This window comes from Schistocerca cancellata, chromosome 4 (genome assembly GCF_023864275.1).
Source record: "Schistocerca cancellata isolate TAMUIC-IGC-003103 chromosome 4, iqSchCanc2.1, whole genome shotgun sequence".
NCBI classification, from domain to species: domain Eukaryota; kingdom Metazoa; phylum Arthropoda; class Insecta; order Orthoptera; family Acrididae; genus Schistocerca; species Schistocerca cancellata.
Window position 1 is genome coordinate 641,462,115 of NC_064629.1, and position 19,637 is coordinate 641,481,751.

The window sequence follows — 19,637 nt, forward strand, 5'->3', positions numbered from 1 at the left end:
TATTGATTTCGCCCTTCTGCAGGAAGTTCACTTGGCTAGTCTCCCGGATATCAGTGGCTATACCGCCCACGCCTCCGCGAGTGATCCTATGGGCCGCGGAGTGGCCATCTACGTCCGCCACGGGATTTCTGTGACCGATGTCACCTCCCTTCCATCAGCTCGGGGCATGGCACTCACTGCCATGGGGACACGCATCATTAATGTCTGCGCTCCCTCAGGCACCGACCGACGGCATGAAAGAGCCCAGTTTTATTCCGAGGAAATCGCTCCCCTGTTTTTAGGGCGTTATGACCACTGCCTACTAGGAGGTGATTTCAACTGCGTTCTGCAACCCAAAGATCAGACTCCCCACTATACTACATGCCAGGAACTACGTATAGTGGTGCGAGACCTCCTGCTTCATGATACCTGGGAAGTTTAACACGGCGACCGTTCTGGCCATACCTTTCTTACCAGTCATTCCGCAAGCCGACTAGACAGGATATATGTCTCACAAACTCTTAGATCTGCGATACGGGGCGCCGAACGCTGGCCGCTGGTCTTTTCCGACCATTGCGCCTACATCTGTACGGTCCTCCTTCCGCCGCAATCAGTATGGCGCAGCCGTGCGCCATGAAAACTCAATACTTCACACTTGCATGACCTGGCATGTCGCCAACAAGTCACTGAAACGTGGACAGCCTGCGAACGACGCCTTCCCCTCTACCACTCGACATTGACATGGTAGTTGGACTGCACCAAGCCGGCGATCCGGAGGACACTGATGAGATACGGGAAGGACATGGCCGACTGGCATCGCAACACTGTTGACTTCTATTATGCGATTCTCCGAAATCTGGACGCTCAACCGCCAACCCCGGACAACCAGTTGGAACGGCGAAGAACTAAGGTGAAGATAATTGCGCTGGCACGCCGGAAACTGCAAGGGGTCGTGATACGGACGCGATCAAGCGGATTTAGAAATTCCATCCATGCATCATATAGTGTCCGACGAACGACGGCGTAGTCGGCAGATCATCAGCACTCTGACCACACCTCATAGCACGCAGGTGACCACTCAGAATGACATCGTCCACGCATTCGTCGAGCACTACCGTCGTCCTTATCGTGAAGAAGACGCTGAAACTGCAGCAGACGACTCCATTTTGCATTACGTCACGAGCACCCTCCCCCACACGGAGGCGGATGCTTTGACAGTGGCGGTCACGCGAGACGAAGTCAACAATGCAATCGCCAAGGGTGCTGTCAACAGATCGCCCGGCATTGACGGCTTACCGATTGAGTTTTACCGTACCTTTCGGAACCTCATGGCACCACGGTGGACGACTATGTATCAAGAACTGATGACATCTGACCAAGCAATCCCACCCGCCTTTGCTGAGGGCATCATCATACCAGTCCACAAACCAGCCCGTGGTTCGATGGTCACAATTTACAGACCGCTCACCCTACTCAATGCCGATTACAAGATTTTCGCGCGCTTATTGGCAATGCGGCTCCGAACAATACTCCCTCATATCCTCTCGCCAGAGCAAATGACGCCTGGAGGACAGGTTAACGTACAGACTGCCACAGGGGAATGCCGCGACTTAATTGCGATGGCGGCGCTCTGCAGACTTCGTGCAGCGGTCGTCGCTATAGACTTTGACAGCGCCTTCGATAAAGTGCGTCATCGTTTCCTGTTTTCGGTGGCAGCCCGAATGGGCATCCCCCCTTCGTTTCTCGACGTCAGCCGGCGTCTTTCCGACAGTGCCAGTTCACGTGTCCAAGTCAATGGACGTTTATCAGGGCCGGTACCTATATGCCGTTCGATACGGCAGGGGTGCCCCCTCTCTACCCTCCTGTATGCCATTGCCCTTGAGCCCCTTATTCGGGGCTTGACGACCAAGCTCTCTGGCCTCACCCTACGCCAACACACTTTTCGCTGTCGGGCATATGCTGATGAACTCCTCCTCCGGCTCTGAGATTCGAGAGGTCCTCGAATTGATTACCCGTTATGGGGCTGCCGCTGGCAGTGCCACAAATGTCTCCAAATCTTCTGCAATGCACAATGAACGAGGCCTCCAGGAGGGTGAAGTGGCACCCCTGCCGCTTGTGCGGACTTTCCGGTACTTGGGCATTACCTTTACCCCCACGGTCACACGCACAGCGGCAACGAATTTCCGTCGTCTGTTACACGTCATCCGCAACGACGTCCGCCAGAACCTCTTGCGCCGCCAGGACACACTTCAACGGGTTGAGTTTCTTAATCTTTATGTGGCATCAAAATTGGTCCACATCGCGCAAGTTCTCCCTCTGCGCACGGGAAAGCGGTCTGCGTGGCGCCACCTGGGGAAGGTGTGTTGCCTTCCGAAACTGGGTTAAAACCGCCAGGAGACCCTCTGATTCCTGGAAATCTTCAGAATGTCTGAAGTGCTCTGTGGCCCAGAGGAACCTGAGTGGGGCGGGGACCGTAATGTCCTATCCCGTGGCCTTGACGTGGCCCCGGCGCTCAGTAACCCCCTTAGATGGGGTGAAGCTAACACGGGAAGGGCCGTCAATGCATGACGTTAAAAGGCTAGCCCTTAACTGGGTGCAATCCTCACTGAACCACACTGGCCCACCGTGAATTATCAAAAGCGGTGGGTGAGACATGGTCGGCCATGATCCCCCAGTATGTGTGGAGGCCCTCCGGGGAATGTAACTCGGGTTTGAGTGCCATACCGTCTCGATGATGTCAAACTCCACAATATAAGACCTGGGCCATACCATAATTTTTATCACGTCATCATCCTCATAACACCTCCGAGCTGTGGAACGGTGACGGTTGTCGTTGTGTCAAGGAAGGACGTTAAACTCACGTCAAGGTAGGACGTTAAACGCCCCCAACCCAAGGCGAAAGCGAAGGGTGCGTGGCACAGGGGGAGCTGTGTCTGAGGGACTAACCAACTGTCCCTCCCTCAATTCGCAGGGCACAAGACCAGCTGGTGCTCTGCACGCCGGCGACCTCGTTTGTCGGCGTGGGACCTCGGCGCGAGTCGGCAAGTGTGCCTCGCCGCACCCGTGGGTAACCGGGGCGTGTTCTGCCAAACCCAGGGGGTGGTGACATCGCCTGGGCCAGGTTAGCTGGGTCCAGACCGTCGAACGACTGGGTGACCGGCCCGCCACCTGAGTAGGAGTGGGTCCTTGGCCTATAGGTGGGAGATCGGGCTAGTAGGCGGCGAAGGACGAGAAGTGCATCCACTTCTCCGGAGTGCGGGGTGCACTTGCCGATGAACACTGGGAGAAATCGTCGGTGACGAGGCCACTGAAGGGGACCAGTACACTGGCAACGGTGTGCTGAACTCGGCGGCTCAGGGAGGCCCTTGACCTAGGGACGAGGTTGGTGGGTGAGCTGCATTTTAGTCGCCCCCCCCCCCCCCCCATGCCAGTGGAGCCGGTCCGGGGTTAGAGACGGGCTCCCAACCCCCCTTTTTTCGCTTGTCTAATCATGGCCGAACCAGAGACAAGCGATTCGTGTGCTTCTACGCGGGCTTCGATGCTTTCTGCTCCCGACCCATTGGGGCAAATGGAGGAAATAGATGAGAGCGTAATGGAGAGACACAACAGGATTACACAACTGTTGGAGTCCAACGTAAAAAACGGTAAGATTAGCCAAACTGCAATCTTGCAAATAAAAAATGAACTGGCCTCCTGGGCGATTGCTCATGCTAGGCTTGAGAGGCGAGTTGTAGAATTACAGCGGGAAAACTTTACCCTTAGGAGACAACCGACCAAGACATGGGCAGGTGTAGTGGCTCAGGCTGCCACCAAAACCCAAACAACCAGGGAAACGATAGCGAAAGTGACACAGAAGCCGGACACGGCGGGCTTTTTAAGGCCCCTGCCCGGACAAGACACCAAAAAGGTCCAGGAGATTTTTACCACTATGGTAAATCCAGTCAAGGATAAAATAAAGGTAAATAAAGTTAAAGCAGCAAAAAATGTCGTAATTGTAGATGTGGCAACTGAGGAGGATAAAAACAAAATTTTAAATAATCAAAATCTGTGCAAGGCAGTCAGGTGTGAACCCCCAAAGAAGAGGAATCCACTCGTAATCACGTATGATGTACCGGTTACGATGGACAACAATGAATTGTGCGACACGATAAAGAACCAAAATTTTGACAATATGACCGATGAACAATTCAGAAATGATTTTAAACTGAAATTTAAGACAGGAACAAGAGACAGACAAACAGTACACCATGTAGCAGAAGTTACAGGATCTATGTGGGTAAAGCTTACATCTATGGGTAGGATATACGTTGGATTTCATGCCATCAACGTTCGGGAGTACTTGGTGGTGCCTCGCTGCCACAACTGTGGCGACTTGGATCATATCCACATGTACTGTGACCGGAAGCCGGCTTGCTCCAGATGCGGAGCGGAAGATCACATACGAAAAAATTGCACCAAATCTGGAATCTGCATTCTATGTGTAAAGAGAGGCAAAAAGACATGCAATGCCTCAGGAAGGAATTGCCCAACCTATAGGATGTTGGAGCAAAGACACATATCAAGAATTGATTATAGCTGAAGCCGCAGCTGTGCGCAGAATGCCAAAAAGGAAGCTCCAGGGAAGAGGCGCAGAGACGCAGCTAGGGCTGCTAAATTCAATTCTTAACCTTTGTTGAAGGCAGTAAAACTGAAAAACCAGGAATGGTAGACGTGGCCGTCCAGACGGACCTGTGTGGACGGGAAGATGCCGCTCTCCCCTCGCCCCGGAAGTCGAGACCGCCAGAAGATTGGGCACCCGAAGTCAGGCGTCCTGCAACAGCGAGCCAAATAAAAGCCACAAGAAACAGCTCCACATCAGAAGAACCACTTCAAGTAAACACAATCAGTAGCACGATAACCACACCTACTTCTGACCAATCGTTAGTTAAACGTCTAGAGGTGGATCCCATCAGGATCTACCCAAATCTAGAACACGCCTTACAACTTCCCCGTCTGGAGAAGCCGGCTGTCCTGACCACAGCATTAAGACACATAGTACGGGTAGGGCACCAGTATGGACGTAGAGTTGCCTTCTCGGCCATGGAGGCTGTCGATAGAAGACAGTTAAAGACCATGAATCTCCCCACTGACTTTGGCGCCCTGCGTGACATGGTCAAAAAGGTTTTTCAAAGAAGAAACGAAAAATTTGATCTAGACGAGATCTACAATCAGGCTGTCTTAGCCAATGTTAGGATTGCGTATGACTGGAGGAAGACCTTTCCAGAACAATATGTACACACATATTTTCCATGACCATTAAAATACAGCTAGGACAACTAAATGCACAAACGGCCGATTAGTCATGCAGGAGCTCCGAAGGGTGGTGGAGGAGATGAGTCTCGACGTACTCTGTCTACAGGAGCCATACTCTCTTGCAGGTAACATAGCTTTCGCTAGCGTTAATTGGCAAATAGTTTCCTTTGGAGATGACCCTAAAGCCACCACTATAATAAATAAAGCTATTACAGCCACTGTGCTCGCTCATCTTTCAAATGAACACTGCATTGTAACCGAACTCCAGACTCCAGTTGGAGTCATTCATCTAGTTAATACACTCCTGGAAATTGAAATAAGAACACCGTGAATTCATTGTCCCAGGAAGGGGAAACTTTATTGACACATTCCTGGGGTCAGATACATCACATGATCACACTGACAGAACCACAGGCACATAGACACAGGCAACAGAGCATGCACAATGTCGGCACTAGTACAGTGTATATCCACCTTTCGCAGCAATGCAGGCTGCTATTCTCCCATGGAGACGATCGTAGAGATGCTGGATGTAGTCCTGTGGAACGGCTTGCCATGCCATTTCCACCTGGCGCCTCAGTTGGACCAGCGTTCGTGCTGGACGTGCAGACAGCGTGAGACGACGCTTCATCCAGTCCCAAACATGCTCAATGGGGGACAGATCCGGAGATCTTGCTGGCCAGGGTAGTTGACTTACACCTTCTAGAGCACGTTGGGTGGCACGGGATACATGCGGACGTGCATTGTCCTGTTGGAACAGCAAGTTCCCTTGCCGGTCTAGGAATGGTAGAACGATGGGTTCGATGACGGTTTGGATGTACCGTGCGCTATTCAGTATCCCCTCGACGATCACCAGTGGTGTACGGCCAGTGTAGGAGATCGCTCCCCACACCATGATGCCGGGTGTTGGCCCTGTGTGCCTCGGTCGTATGCAGTCCTGATTGTGGCGCTCACCTGCACGGCGCCAAACACGCATACGACCATCATTGGCACCAAGGCAGAAGCGACTCTCATCGCTGAAGACGACACGTCTCCATTCGTCCCTCCATTCACGCCTGTCGCGACGCCACTGGAGGCGGGCTACACGGTGTTGGGGCGTGAGCGGAAGACGGCCTAACGGTGTGCGGGACCATAGCCCAGCTTCATGGAGACGGTTGCGAATGGTCCTCGCCGATACCCCAGGAGCAACAGTGTCCCTAATTTGCTGGGAAGTGGCGGTGCGGTCCCCTATGGCACTGCGTAGGATCCTACGGTCTTGGCGTGCATCCGTGCGTCGCTGCGGTCCGGTCCCAGGTCGACGGGCACGTGCACCTTCCGCCGACCACTGGCGACAACATCGATGTACTGTGGAGACCTCACGCCCCACGTGTTGAGCAATTCGGCGGTACGTCCACCCGGCCTCCCGCATGCCCACTATACGCCCTCGCTCAAAGTCCGTCAACTGCACATACGGTTCACGTCCACGCTGTCGCGGCATGCTACCAGTGTTAAAGACTGCGATGGAGCTCCGTATGCCACGGCAAACTGGCTGACACTGACGGCGGCGGTGCACAAATGCTGCGCAGCTAGCGCCATTCGACGGCCAACACCGCGGTTCCTGGTGTGTCCGCTGTGCCGTGCGTGTGATCATTGCTTGTACAGCCCTCTCGCAGTGTCCAGAGCAAGTATGGTGGGTCTGACACACCGGTGTCAATGTGTTCTTTTTTCCATTTCCAGGAGTGTATGTATTACCAATATGGTGATGACATTGAGACATATTTAGATCAACTAATACGAGTCACAACAGCACTAAGAGGCCGAAAGATAGTGGTGGTGGCAATGCAAAGTCCCCCCTGTGGCACAGTGGCACCCGGGACGGCAGAGGGGAGAAGATGGAGGAAACAGTGATGTCATTACAGTACTTGGTTGCAAATAGAGCCGGGAACCCCCCCACCTACACAGGCGGAGGAGGAGAAGGAACTAATATTGATATAACACTAATTTCGCCAAATTTTGCTGGTCACTTGAACAACTGGATGGTAAGAGACCAAGTAACAACAAGTGACCATAATTTAATCACATTTGAGCTCACCGACAAAGAGTGCCACTGGGACATAGGGTGGGAGTTTCAACTAAACTACAACAAAACTGATTGGGAGCGCCTTGCAAGAGAGTTTGTTCCCCCAACATGGCCAGAGGGTGATGAAGATGTCGACAGGCATGCTGAAGATCTGGTTAGTGCCATCACAAAAGTGGTTAAGGCTGAAGTACCAACTAGGAGAAGGGCCGTAGCGGCTTCCCCGTCACCATGGTCAGCTGAACTAGGGCAGATGCGTCAGTCGGTCAGGAGGGCGAGGAGGTACTACCAGCGAAGTGTCGTCTGGGAAGAAAAACAGAGATGGCTAGAAATCTACAGGAGTGCCAAGAAGGAGTTCCAGAGAGAGCTCAAAAGGGTCAGACTGGTAAGCTGGGAGAAGTATGTCCAGAGCCAATTGGCTACAGATCCCTGGGGCATCCCGTATAAAATAGTTAGGGAAAAAATCAGGTCTCCCATGGTACTATCAACCATCCGGGATGGGAATCAGATGACAGGGACATGGCAGGAAACTGCTGAAGTCCGCCGGCCGGAGTGGCCGAGCGGTTCTAGGCGCTACAGTCCGGAACCGCGTGACCGCTACGGTCGCAGGTTCGAATCCTGCCTCGGGCATGGATGTGTGTGATGTCCTTAGGTTAGTTAGGTTTAACTAGTTCTAAGTTCTAGGGGACTAATGACCTCAGAAGTTGAGTCCCATAGTGCTCAGAGCCATTTGAACCATTTGCTGAAGTCCTTCTCCGGTCCCTGCTTCCGGATGACACGGAAAATGAGGATACAGAAGAACAAGGCCTAATTAGGCAAGCTCAGCAAGAAGAGTGCCAAAACAATACTGTGGTGTACCCTTTCTCGGAGAACGAGGTGGCGGTGCACATTAAGGCCCTTAAAAGAGGGAAAGTCCCAGGACCAGACGGCATCATAGTGGAGGTGGTGCAATACCTTGCTCCTCAACTAGTAACACCTCTAGCTAGAATCTACAACGAGGCCCTAAGCCTCAGAAAGTTTCCCACCATCTGGAAACAAGCAAATGTGGTGATAATAGAAAAGGGATTGGACAAAGATCCAAAAGAGGTCAAGTCCTACAGACCCATATGTCTGTTGGATCTGCTAGGAAAATTGCTGGAGAGGCTGCTGGCTGACAGGCTGATGGCACACCGAGTGCTTTGTGGAATGAGCAGCAGGCAGTTCGGCTTTAGGCCAGGGCGTTCTGCGTCTGACGCAATCGCCATGGCGGCTGAGGTCTGTGGGTCGTCCACACACAAGTACATAGTTGGCATCGTGGTGGACATCAGTGGCGCCTTTGACAACCTGTGGTGGCCTTCGCTCTTCTCTTGCCTGCGAGAGAAGGAGTGTCCAGGGCCGCTATATGGGTGTCTTAGGAGCTATTGCGTGGATAAGGAGGTCTGGCTATCATCTCCTAGCGGAAGAGTGGGCAAGAAGATAACAAAGGGGTGTCCACAGGGCTCTGTCCTGGGGCCACTCTTTTGGGATATCAATATGGAGCCTCTCCTTGAGACCCTGGAGAGCTGTGCAGATGTGCTAGAGGTGATAGCTTACGCTGATGACGAGAGGAATTAGAACCAAAAATCGAGAGGACCATGACATTACTCTCACAGTGGTGCCATAGAACCAAGCAAAAAGTAGCACCAAACAAATCCACCTACCTACTTCTAAAGGGCCAACTGGTCAGAAACTCCACAGTTAGGATGGATGGCACACCAGTCATACGTCGTCGAGAGGCTAGATATCTAGGAGTAACGCTAGACGAAAAATGGAGCTTTGCCAGACACATTGAGGTAGTAATACACAGGTCGATAGAAGTGTTAAACAATCTCATCACCATAGGCCATAGACGATTTCATCTCCCGCCGAACCTCATCAAACTCTATCATAATACCATCCTTGTCTCCATCGTGGCCTATGGGTCCGGGGTCTGGGCCCACAGACTCTCGAGGGTCGTTCCTGCTATGGCCGTGAGGAGAGTGCAGCGAAACATGATACTACGATCAGTGGGGGCATATAGGACATCACCAGGGGGAGCATTACTGATACTCATGGGCCTGTGCCCCCTTGATGTGAAAATCAGGGAGCAGGCTGCATGGTATTGGGTAAAAAAGGGGAAAATTGGAAAAACCAGGGATATTATGGGGGTCAGAGTGGGGGACAAAATAACAATTTAAAGAAGGGGAATAGAACTTTGGCAGGAAATCTGGGATGGGGATGAAACAGGAAGAAGGACTCACCGATTATTACCAAACGTTCAGGAAAGATTAAGGCTGAAACATTTCCAGCCAAGTAAGGGACTGCTGCACTTCCTCACTGGGCATGGCCCGTACCCAGCATATCTATGCCGGTTTGGGAAAAGAGCGACACCATCGTGTGACTGTGGTGCAGAAATCGGCACACCGGATCATGTAGTCTACGAATGTCCGCTTTTCGACGACGTTGCAGCTAATTTACGGAACTCATTGCCTAACACAGATACCTTTCAACTTATTCGAGACCCTACCACTTTCACCATCATCGATAAACTGGCTAGTGAGGTATCCGCCAAGGTCCTAAGGGAATATAGAAGGGAGATCGAGTAAATATAAAACCAAAACTTGACATCACGCACCATCCCATACCGCCAGGGTGTGTACTGGCCGACCGTCAATGACGATCGGGATCCGACGCATCCAGGACCAGGGGGAGGGTGCGACCACACCGACTTGAGACTACAGCACACCAACTATGACTGATAAAAAACTATTATTATTCTTTGTAGAAGTAGATCGTAGGAAATTCTTTTTCTTAAACCTGCAGCGATTACGGTAAGGCCAGCCCAGTGCCAGGGGCACGCCCACTGGGATTAGCTCGGTGGGCATGGCCATGAAATAGTAGGTTTATATTATATACTGGCACACCTGTAAGGCTGCAGGATGTAGTTGTTAGTAGTAGAGTAGCTTAGAGTTGATGGCATTATTGACTAACAGTAAATCATAAAGATACCCATAGATCATATAGATAGATAAAACTAACTTCCTGTGGCTAATAAAACAGTAGAATATAGAATATGTAGTAAATGCTGCTAATGTAATATTGTGTCTAATTTCGACCCACTAATGATTTTAGGTGGTGGGTTAGATTGTATAATATTGGTTTTGATTAAAAAAGATATTTTTTTAAAAAAAAAAAAAAAAAACAAGTTCTCCCTCTGCCAACTGCAATTGGGCGCAACCTTCAGGCGGCTTTTGGCTATTATCTCATGGCTGGTTCCATGTTTAAAGTCCGTTATGAGACACTTACCCTGCCCTCACGGTATGGTGGCGTCGGGCTCGTCAATGTCCGTATGCGAGCTGCAGCCTTGTACATGAGTACCATGAGAAAACAGTGGATGGGCCAGGGTACATCTCTAACACGCAGCTTGCTTGAGGTCCTCCTACCTGCTTCCACCTCACCACTGGTGTCTGTCGGCCATATCGTGCCTCATTTGTCTCATATTTCGACCTATTTCGTCGGCTACAGTTACATACATACCAGTCTCCCAGATACTCGCCCACCCAGGACTAAGGATTTTTACAGCCTGCTGCTGCGCTGTGTTCCCCGGAATGTGATGGAGACCAAACATCCCTCCATCCAGTGGCCCATAGTGTGGACTACCGCCCACCAGCCCTTCCTCCCTACGAACGTCCGGGCACTGTGGTATCACATAGCCAACAGGAAATTTGCCACGAAGCAGCGACTGCACAACATTGGCTTGTCAGAATCCCCTCTCTGTCTCCTTTGCCAGCAACTGGACACTGATGAACACCGTCTGACATGTGCCTCATCGCAAGATGTATGGCGCTTCGTGCAGCAAATCATTGCCTGCTATCTCCGGGTGCCACCAGACACAATCGAACCTCGAATGTTTCTATACCCGGAGGATAGACATTTTTCCGCCGCCAAATGTCACGCTATTACGTGGGTCAAAGGGTGGGCGGTCGCTTATCTCTTTCATGAGGGACCTAAATCCCGCCTCGACTTCTGGACCTATTTACGAACAGCCCATGCAGCTCTCGAAAACACACCACGTTACCGAACATTATTTGCTAACTATCTTGGAGCGGTCTTTGTTAGACCTTCATTGAGTTGGGGGGTGCCTGGCTCAGAGGGCACCTACCCCTCCTCCCACGGCGGTGTCTGAGTTTAAACCGCCTACGATCGATTCTACTTCTGACCTCCGCGGATGGGAGAGCGCGTCGCAGATTGCGCGGATTTTATTTCTTTTTGCTTTTCCTTTTCTTTAACCAGAATTTATATTTCTTTTTCTCTTTCTCCGATGTGTTCACATAATTTCATGATAATAGTGAATATTACAGAAACACATGCAAAAAAAAAACGCCTGCCACTTCTGTTGATTCCTGTGTCTCCCACTTCCCTAAGCACCACAGGCTCGGTGGTGGTGAGGGGGACACAGTGGCCAGGCCTCGGGTTTCGACCCCTGCCCACTTTGCCCCCCGAGCCCCCACCGGTCCACTACCAGCAAAAAAAAAAAAAAAAAAAAAAAAAAAAAAAAAAAAAAAAAAAAAAAAAAGAGCTGGAAAAAAGTGGTCAGCGCGACAGACTGTCAATCCTAAGGGCCCGGGTTCGATTCCCGGCTGGGTGGGAGATTTTCTCCGCTCAGGGACTGAGTGTTGTGGTGTCCTAATCATCATCATTTCATCCCCATCGACGCGCAAGTCGCCGAAGTGGCGTCAAATCGAAAGACTTGCACCAGGCGAGCGGTCTACCCGTCACACGCCATTATTATAATCGTACTTCATGCATTGAGTTAACCAATCAAGAGTCTACCACTTACGAAAAACAGAAGGCATGGATAGAATAAGAATAAATGGTCAGGAAGGAGGATGCAGAGAGACGAGAAAGGAAAGAAAATGAAGATAGAAAAAGTTCATGCCTGCGTTAGTGCACCAACGATTTCGGAAACCTTGCAGACGCGGTATGACGGCACAGGGTGTTACAGAGCCCTTAAAGCGCTCACGTCTGTGGAGCAAGGCGAAGGAACCTATTTTCATTATAGGGTGGAGAAATGAGGCTTATAGGAAAGATGAAAGAAGAAAAGAGTTGACCATGACACAAAAATTAAACGGAAGAAAATGCCATGAACGGCTGGGAGACTGTGCTTGCCAAACACATTGTGCAAGCTGCAGATCCCTGGAGATTAACTAAAAGCTATACAAAAAGAGTATCTTAAAAACGATTTCATCAGAACAACTAAGCATGACATACTTCTTCACAACAGAGTTGTGTTTTTCAAATACACAGGCAGTAACTGTATTATGGACGCAAAATTTATGCTATAACGGAGATCTTCTCTGGATAAATCGCTGCAAATGCTTCAGTATACATCAACACTCACAGTACAGAAGAGACGGTGGCGGCGGGGCGGGTGGCTGCACGGCGGCGAAAGTACGCGCCCGGGCGTTGATTCCAGGACCCAAACGGAGACGACAGCGGGAAACTGAACGGCGGCGAACGTTGGGCGGCGCCTCTGGGCAGCGCGGTGGCAGGTGGGCGACAACAGCGGAGCCCGCGACGCTGACGTCTGGGCTGGCTGCAAGCTTGAAACGCGGCCAGACCGCACGCAGTACTCACGTGCACGGTGGGGCACTTCTCGGCGGACTGGCAAATATCAGGGGCGACGGAGGTGGGCGGGCGGCAGCGGCAGGGGAGCCGCGCCGGCCGTGAACAGCTGCACGGATGCCACGGCAGCGGCTCGGATGTCCGGCGCGCACGTGTTGGTGCTGCGCTCGGCGAGACGCAGGCAGACTTTGCCCTAGGGGGTGGTATGTGCGGACGCAGCGTCTGGCGTGACATCGAGCCTACGCGCTGCGGCACCCAGGCTCGGCTCGTAGACGAGTAACAGCGGCAAATGTTGACCGACCACATAATGTCAAACATGAACCAGAATAAACGGTCACCCTGTGAACCGAACGGTGGGAACGAATCCCACTTCTGACACCAATTGTACAGTTAGGGGAAGTTTACGAGGGACTTCTGCAACCAATGTAAAGTTATGTGGGCGCTAACATCCCACTTCTGGTCACCAATTGTAAAAGAGTTCATGCCAGGAAGGGGGCATATAATTGTTACGTCCCACTCCTGACACCAAATGTAAAAGAGTACGTGATTTGGGGATGGGGAGAGAAAATTCTGACACAAGAGTTAATGTATAAAATGGCACGGAAGGGGGAAGAAGGTTGTTAAATATGCCTCGTGGCGGCAGTGTGCCGGAGGTCGAGCGGTCAGGATCTGATAGTGGCCATCCGGGGCTGCCGTTAAATGACAAAACAGGGAATTAAGTACAATAAAGAGGATATATTTCAATATATGGAGCACAAAAGGCGGGCCTAGGATCAGAAGTTAGCAGGTTTAGGCCAGTCTAGGTTGAACAATTAATTAAAATGAGCAATCGAAGGGGAAGCTGCTCATGTTAACTTACGTTGGTGGCCGGTCGTGAAAAGCAGAGGCAGAGTCTCTGCCTTTCAAAAAGACGTCTGTTCTGCTCTAGGTCTGGATTACAAGAGAGAGAAGCACATGTGTTCTGCACTGCAGGACGCTCCGGCATCCACAGACGAGATCGGTATCCCGTGCATGCTGTTGGCAAAAACCAATGGAGTTAATTCGCTAGCAGTTTCAGCAGAGGGCTCAGGGCGTCTCCTGTCAGCAGCTTTAACTGGACAGAACTGCCTCGGTTTTGTAAGATAAGCGACTTGTGTCACGTAGACACGGCGTGAATTACTCTTGGAGAAAACTTGTCAAGATTCCACTGGGCCTTTGAAATAAATTTCTGAAACCAATTCCCTAAAATATTCCTTGACTGGCTGCCATCCTGTACACTCCAAAACCATTAGCCCAACACAAGTATCAGTCTTTTCTGAAAGCCTTACCTTTCGCCCCACTCCCAAATTGTCACACTGGACTTGTTAAAGGCCTTCTCTCCTTCTTCCTGTCCCTATAGTGGAAACACTTTTTCGCCAATCAGTCTTAACCTAAGTCTGAACCTTGCCCGACTCAGTTCGCTTTTCCTTCCAACCGTGATCCATCCCCAGTGCCCCCACATCACCCCCTATTAACGTTCAAGAATTTGTTAACCTCAAATCTTGCCTCACCAACATTCCCCAAATCCCTCAACTTGCAACCTAATTTTACATCTGCAGAACTGCAATCGACCACCTAAAACTGATCCCAACCTTGTTATTTTACCTGCTGACAAAGTCTCCATCATGGTTGTTTTGAACTACAAGGATTATGTGTCAGAAGGACTCTTCCAGCTGTCAGATTCGCCAACCTCCAAACCCTGCAACAGTGTCTCCATTCCAGAAATCCAGCAGGATCTCCAATCTCTCCTCAAGTCTTAGGCACATCCTAGAACCTCTCCCGGGGCTCTCTCTCTCTCTCTCTCGCCCCCTCTCTGTTCATGAATGAAACCATGCAGAGTGCCCCATTGTGACTGGTTACTGTGTGTTCACTGAGAGATTCTCTGTTCTCGTAGACCAACACCACCAGCCTATTAGCTGAAACTTACCCTACTATATAAAAGATACCAACCACATCCTCCACCAACTCTCCACAGTTCCTGTTCCTTTACCATATGGTCCCTTGCTCATCACTATTGATGCCACCTCACCTCCCTTTACACTAACTTCCCTAATGTTCATGGCCTAGCCACTATTGAACACTAGGTATCCCAGTGCTTGATGGATTCTAAATGAACAGCCTCCTTCCTGGTCACAATGGACAATTACATGCTCACCACAATTACTTCTCCTTTGAAGACATCACCTACAAACAAATCTGGGGTACAGCAATGAGCAACCCCATGGCACCATTCTATGCCAACCTATCAATGAGCTATCTAGAGGAATCTTTCCTAACCACCCCACAATCCCAAACACCTCATTTGGTTCAGTTTCATTGATGACATCCTCACGCTCTGGATTGAGAGTGAAGACACCCTATCCACATTCCTGCAGAACCTCTACACCTTCTGCCTCATTCGCTTCTCCTGGTCCTCCTCAATCCAACAAGCCACCTTCCTCGACATTGGCTACATCAGTACATCTGTCCGTATCAAACCTACCAACTACCAGTAATACCTCCACTTTGATGGCTGCGACCCATTTATTACCAAGAATTCACTTCCATACAGCCTAGCCACTGGTGGCTGTTGCATCTCTAGTGAGGAGCAATCCCTCTCAAAATACACCAAGTGTCTCACTAATGTCTTCACAGGCTGTAATTAGCTTCCCAACTTTATATAGAAATAGATCCCCTGTGCTTTCTCTCTCCAGTCACCCACCACCTCCCTAAGTCCTACTATCTGGTCACAGAGGAGCATTCCCCTTGTGATTCAGTAACACCCAGGACTGGAACAACTGAATCACATTCTCCACTAGGGTTTCAACTACCTCTCTGAAATTTGGAATGTCCTACCCACTATCCTCCTCCCTCCCCAATTTGGTATTCCGCCGCCCAGCGAAGCTACACAATATCCTCGTCCATCCCCACACAATGCCTGCTCCCAACCCCTTGCCTCATTGCTCATATCCCTGTAACAGACCTAGATGCAATGCCTGTCCCATACATCCTACCACCACCACCATTTCAGTGTGGGCACGAGCATGACCTACCTGTCGAAGGCAGGGATACCCGTGAAATCAGTCATATGATCGACTGGCTAAGCTGCAGCCACTGTGTTTCATTTTAGATTAGATTAGATTAGATTAGATTTACTTTCATTCCAATTGATCCATAGTGAGGAGGTCCTCCAGGATGTGGAACATGTCAGAAAAACAACAATACATGACAAATATTTACAACTAAAACAAATAAGCTAATGTACCATTCCACAGGTCCCAAGTGGAATGATCGTCATTTTTTAATGAACACTAAGAGTCATTTTACAAATACTAATGCACTGAATTTAAAATAAAAAAGTTTTTTTATTTATTTATAAGGTAATAAACATGTAATACAACTACTGTAATACTTATTTACAATGAACACATTACTGCACTGAAATGGTGCAGAAGTTAGATTATACTTACACACACACACACACACACACACACACACACACACACACAAATTTTCAATGAACACATTACTGCACTGAAATTGTGCAGAAGTTATGTTGTACTTATATACAAATCAGTTGGTTTTACTAAGAAATTCATCAATGGAGTAGAAGGAGTTGGCCACCAATAAATCCTTTAGGCTTCTCTTAAACTGAATTTCATTGGTTGTTAAGCTTTTTATGGCCGCTGGCAAGTTATTGAAAATGTGTGTTCCTGAATAATGCACACCTTTTTGTACTAGACTAAGTGACTTTAAATCCTTGTGAAGATTATTCTTATTCCTAGTATTGATTCCATGAATTGAGCTGTTGGTTTGAAAAAGTGATATATTTTTAATGACAAATTTCATTAAGGAATAAATATATTGGGAAGCAGTAGTTAGTATCCCTAGTTCCCTAAACAGGCTTCTGCAGGATGTTCTTGAGTTAACATCACATATAATTCTTACTGCACGTTTTTGTGCCCGGAAAACTTTAGCTTGGCTTGATGAATTACCCCAAAAAATAATCCCATATGACATTATGGAATGAAAGTAAGCATAGTATGCCAGCTTTTTCATTTTTATATCCTCTATGTCTGACAAAATTCGCATTGCAAACAGAGATTTGTCAAGACGCTTCAGCAGTTCTGTGGTGTGCTCCTCCAAGTTGAATTTATTATCAAGCTGTAATCCCAAGAATTTAACACTGTCCACTTCTTCTATCTTCTTGTCATCGTATGTTAGACATATACTCTTGGGACACCCCTTACAAGTTCTGAACTGCAAGTAGTGTGTTTTTTCAAAGTTTAGTGACAAAGAATTGGCTAGGAACCAGTGATTAATGTCGACAAATATTTTATTGGCTGATCTTTCTAAGACTACACTTGATTTGCTATTTATTGCAATGTTTGTATCATCGGCAAACAAAACAAACTTGGCATCTGGTAATGTTACTGATGAAAGGTCATTGATACAAACAAGAAAAAGTAAGGACCCCAAAATGGAACCTTGTGGGACGCCACATGTAATTAGTTCCCAGTTGGATGATGCCTGATAGCTTGATACATGTCTCTTTCCTAATAACACCCTTTGTTTCCCGCCGGAGATATAAGATTTGAACCATTTTGCAGCATTTCCTGTTACACTATAATATTCTAGTTTACTTAAAAGGATATTGTGATTTACACAGTCAAATGCCTTTGACAGATCACAAAATATACCAGTTGCCAGCAATTTTTTGTCTAATGAATTAAGCACATTTTCACTGTAAGTGTAGATAGCCTTCTCAATATCAGAACCTTTTAGAAATCCAAACTGTGACTTTGACAGTATGTTATTTGAGATAAGATGGTTACAAAGATGACTGTACATTACTTTTTCGAAAATTTTTGAGAATGCTGGCAACAGTGAAATTGGACGGAAATTTGATGCTATTTCTTTATCTCCCTTCTTAAACAGTGGCTAACTTCAGCATATTTCAGCCATTCAGGAAATATTCCACTGATAAACAACTGGTTACACAGATAGCTTAATACACTCCTGGAAATTGAAATAAGAACACCGTGAATTCATTGTCCCAGGAAGGGGAAACTTTATTGACACATTCCTGGGGTCAGATACATCACATGATCACACTGACAGAACCACAGGCGCATAGACACAGGCAACAGAGCATACACAATGTCGGCACTAGTACAGTGTATATCCACCTTTCGCAGCAATGCAGGCTGCTATTCTCCCATGGAGACGATCGTAGAGATGCTGGATGTAGTCCTGTGGAACGGCTTGCCATGCCATTTCCACCTGGCGCCTCAGTTGGACCAGTGTTCGTGCTGGACGTGCAGACAGCGTGAGACGACGCTTCATCCAGTCCCAAACATGCTCAATGGGGGACAGATCCAGAGATCTTGCTGGCCAGGGTAGTTGACTTACACCTTCTAGAGCACGTTGGGTGGCAAGGGATACATGCGGACGTGCATTGTCCTGTTGGAACAGCAAGTTCCCTTGCCGGTCTAGGAATGGTAGAACGATGGGTTCGATGACTGTTTGGATGTACCGTGCACTATTCAGTGTCCCCTCGATGATCACCAGTGGTGTACGGCCAGTGTAGGAGATCGCTCCCCACACCATGATGCCGGGTGTTGGCTCTGTGTGCGTCGGTCGTATGCAGTCCTGATTGTGGCGCTCACCTGCACGGCGCCAAACACGCATACGACCATCATTGGCACCAAGGCAGAAGCGACTCTCATCGCTGACGACGACACGTCTCCATTCGTCCCTCCATTCACGCCTGTCGCGACACCACTGGAGGCGGGCTGCACGATGTTGGGGCGTGAGCGGAAGACGGCCTAATGGTGTGCGGGACCGTAGCCCAGCTTCATGGAGACGGTTGCGAATGGTCCTCGCCGATACCCCAGGTGCAACAGTGTCCCTAATTTGCTGGGAAGTGGCGGTGCGGTCCCCTACAGCACTGCGTAGGATCCTACGGTCTTGACGTGCATCCGTGCGTCGCTGCGGTCCGGTCCCAGGTCAACGGGCACGTGCTCCTTCCGCCGACCACTGGCGACAACATCGATGTACTGTGGAGACCTCATGCCCCACGTGTTGAGCAATTCGGCGGTACGTCCACCCGGCCTCCCGCATGCCCACTATATGCCCTCGCTCAAAGTCCGTCAACTGCACATACGGTTCACGTCCACACTGTCGCGGCATGCTACCAGTGTTAAAGACTTTGATGGAGCTCCGTATGCCATGGCAAACTGGCTGACACTGACGGCGGCGGTGCACAAATGCTGCACAGCTAGCGCCATTCGATGGCCAACACCGCGGTTCCTGGTGTGTCCGCTGTGCCGTGCGTGTGATCATTGCTTGTATAGCCCTCTCGCAGTGTCCGGAGCAAGTATGGTGGGTCTGACACACCGGTGTCAATGTGTAAAATTTTTCCATTTCCAGGAGTGTATGTTACTTAGCTCAGAATCACATTCTTTAATTAACTTTGTTGATATTTCATCATACCCACTAGATGTTTTTGATTTTAAAGATTTTGTGATGGACATTATTTCTGTTGGGGTAGTGAGGGTCAAATTCATATTATGGAAGTTACTTGAAATGTCTGGTCTAAGGTAATCCATAGCAGCATCTACCGAACCTGACAACCCCATCTTTTCAGTAACAGTTATAAAATGTTTGTTAAAAAGTTCTGCAACACTAT

General features: G+C 49.3%; 1 protein-coding gene across 1 annotated transcript in view; it reads right to left on the reverse strand.

Moving 5' to 3' along the window:
* Positions 1-13,183, reverse strand: part of LOC126184360 (uncharacterized) — a 48,213-nt gene extending 35,030 nt beyond the window's left edge. The window contains exons 1-2 of the mRNA XM_049926740.1: positions 12,962-13,183; positions 12,726-12,927 (exon numbers count right to left, since the gene is read on the reverse strand). Coding sequence (XP_049782697.1) covers positions 12,726-12,927; positions 12,962-13,183 — 424 coding nt within the window. The remainder of the gene's footprint in view (positions 1-12,725; positions 12,928-12,961) is intronic.
* Between the last annotated feature and the right edge of the window lie 6,454 nt (positions 13,184-19,637).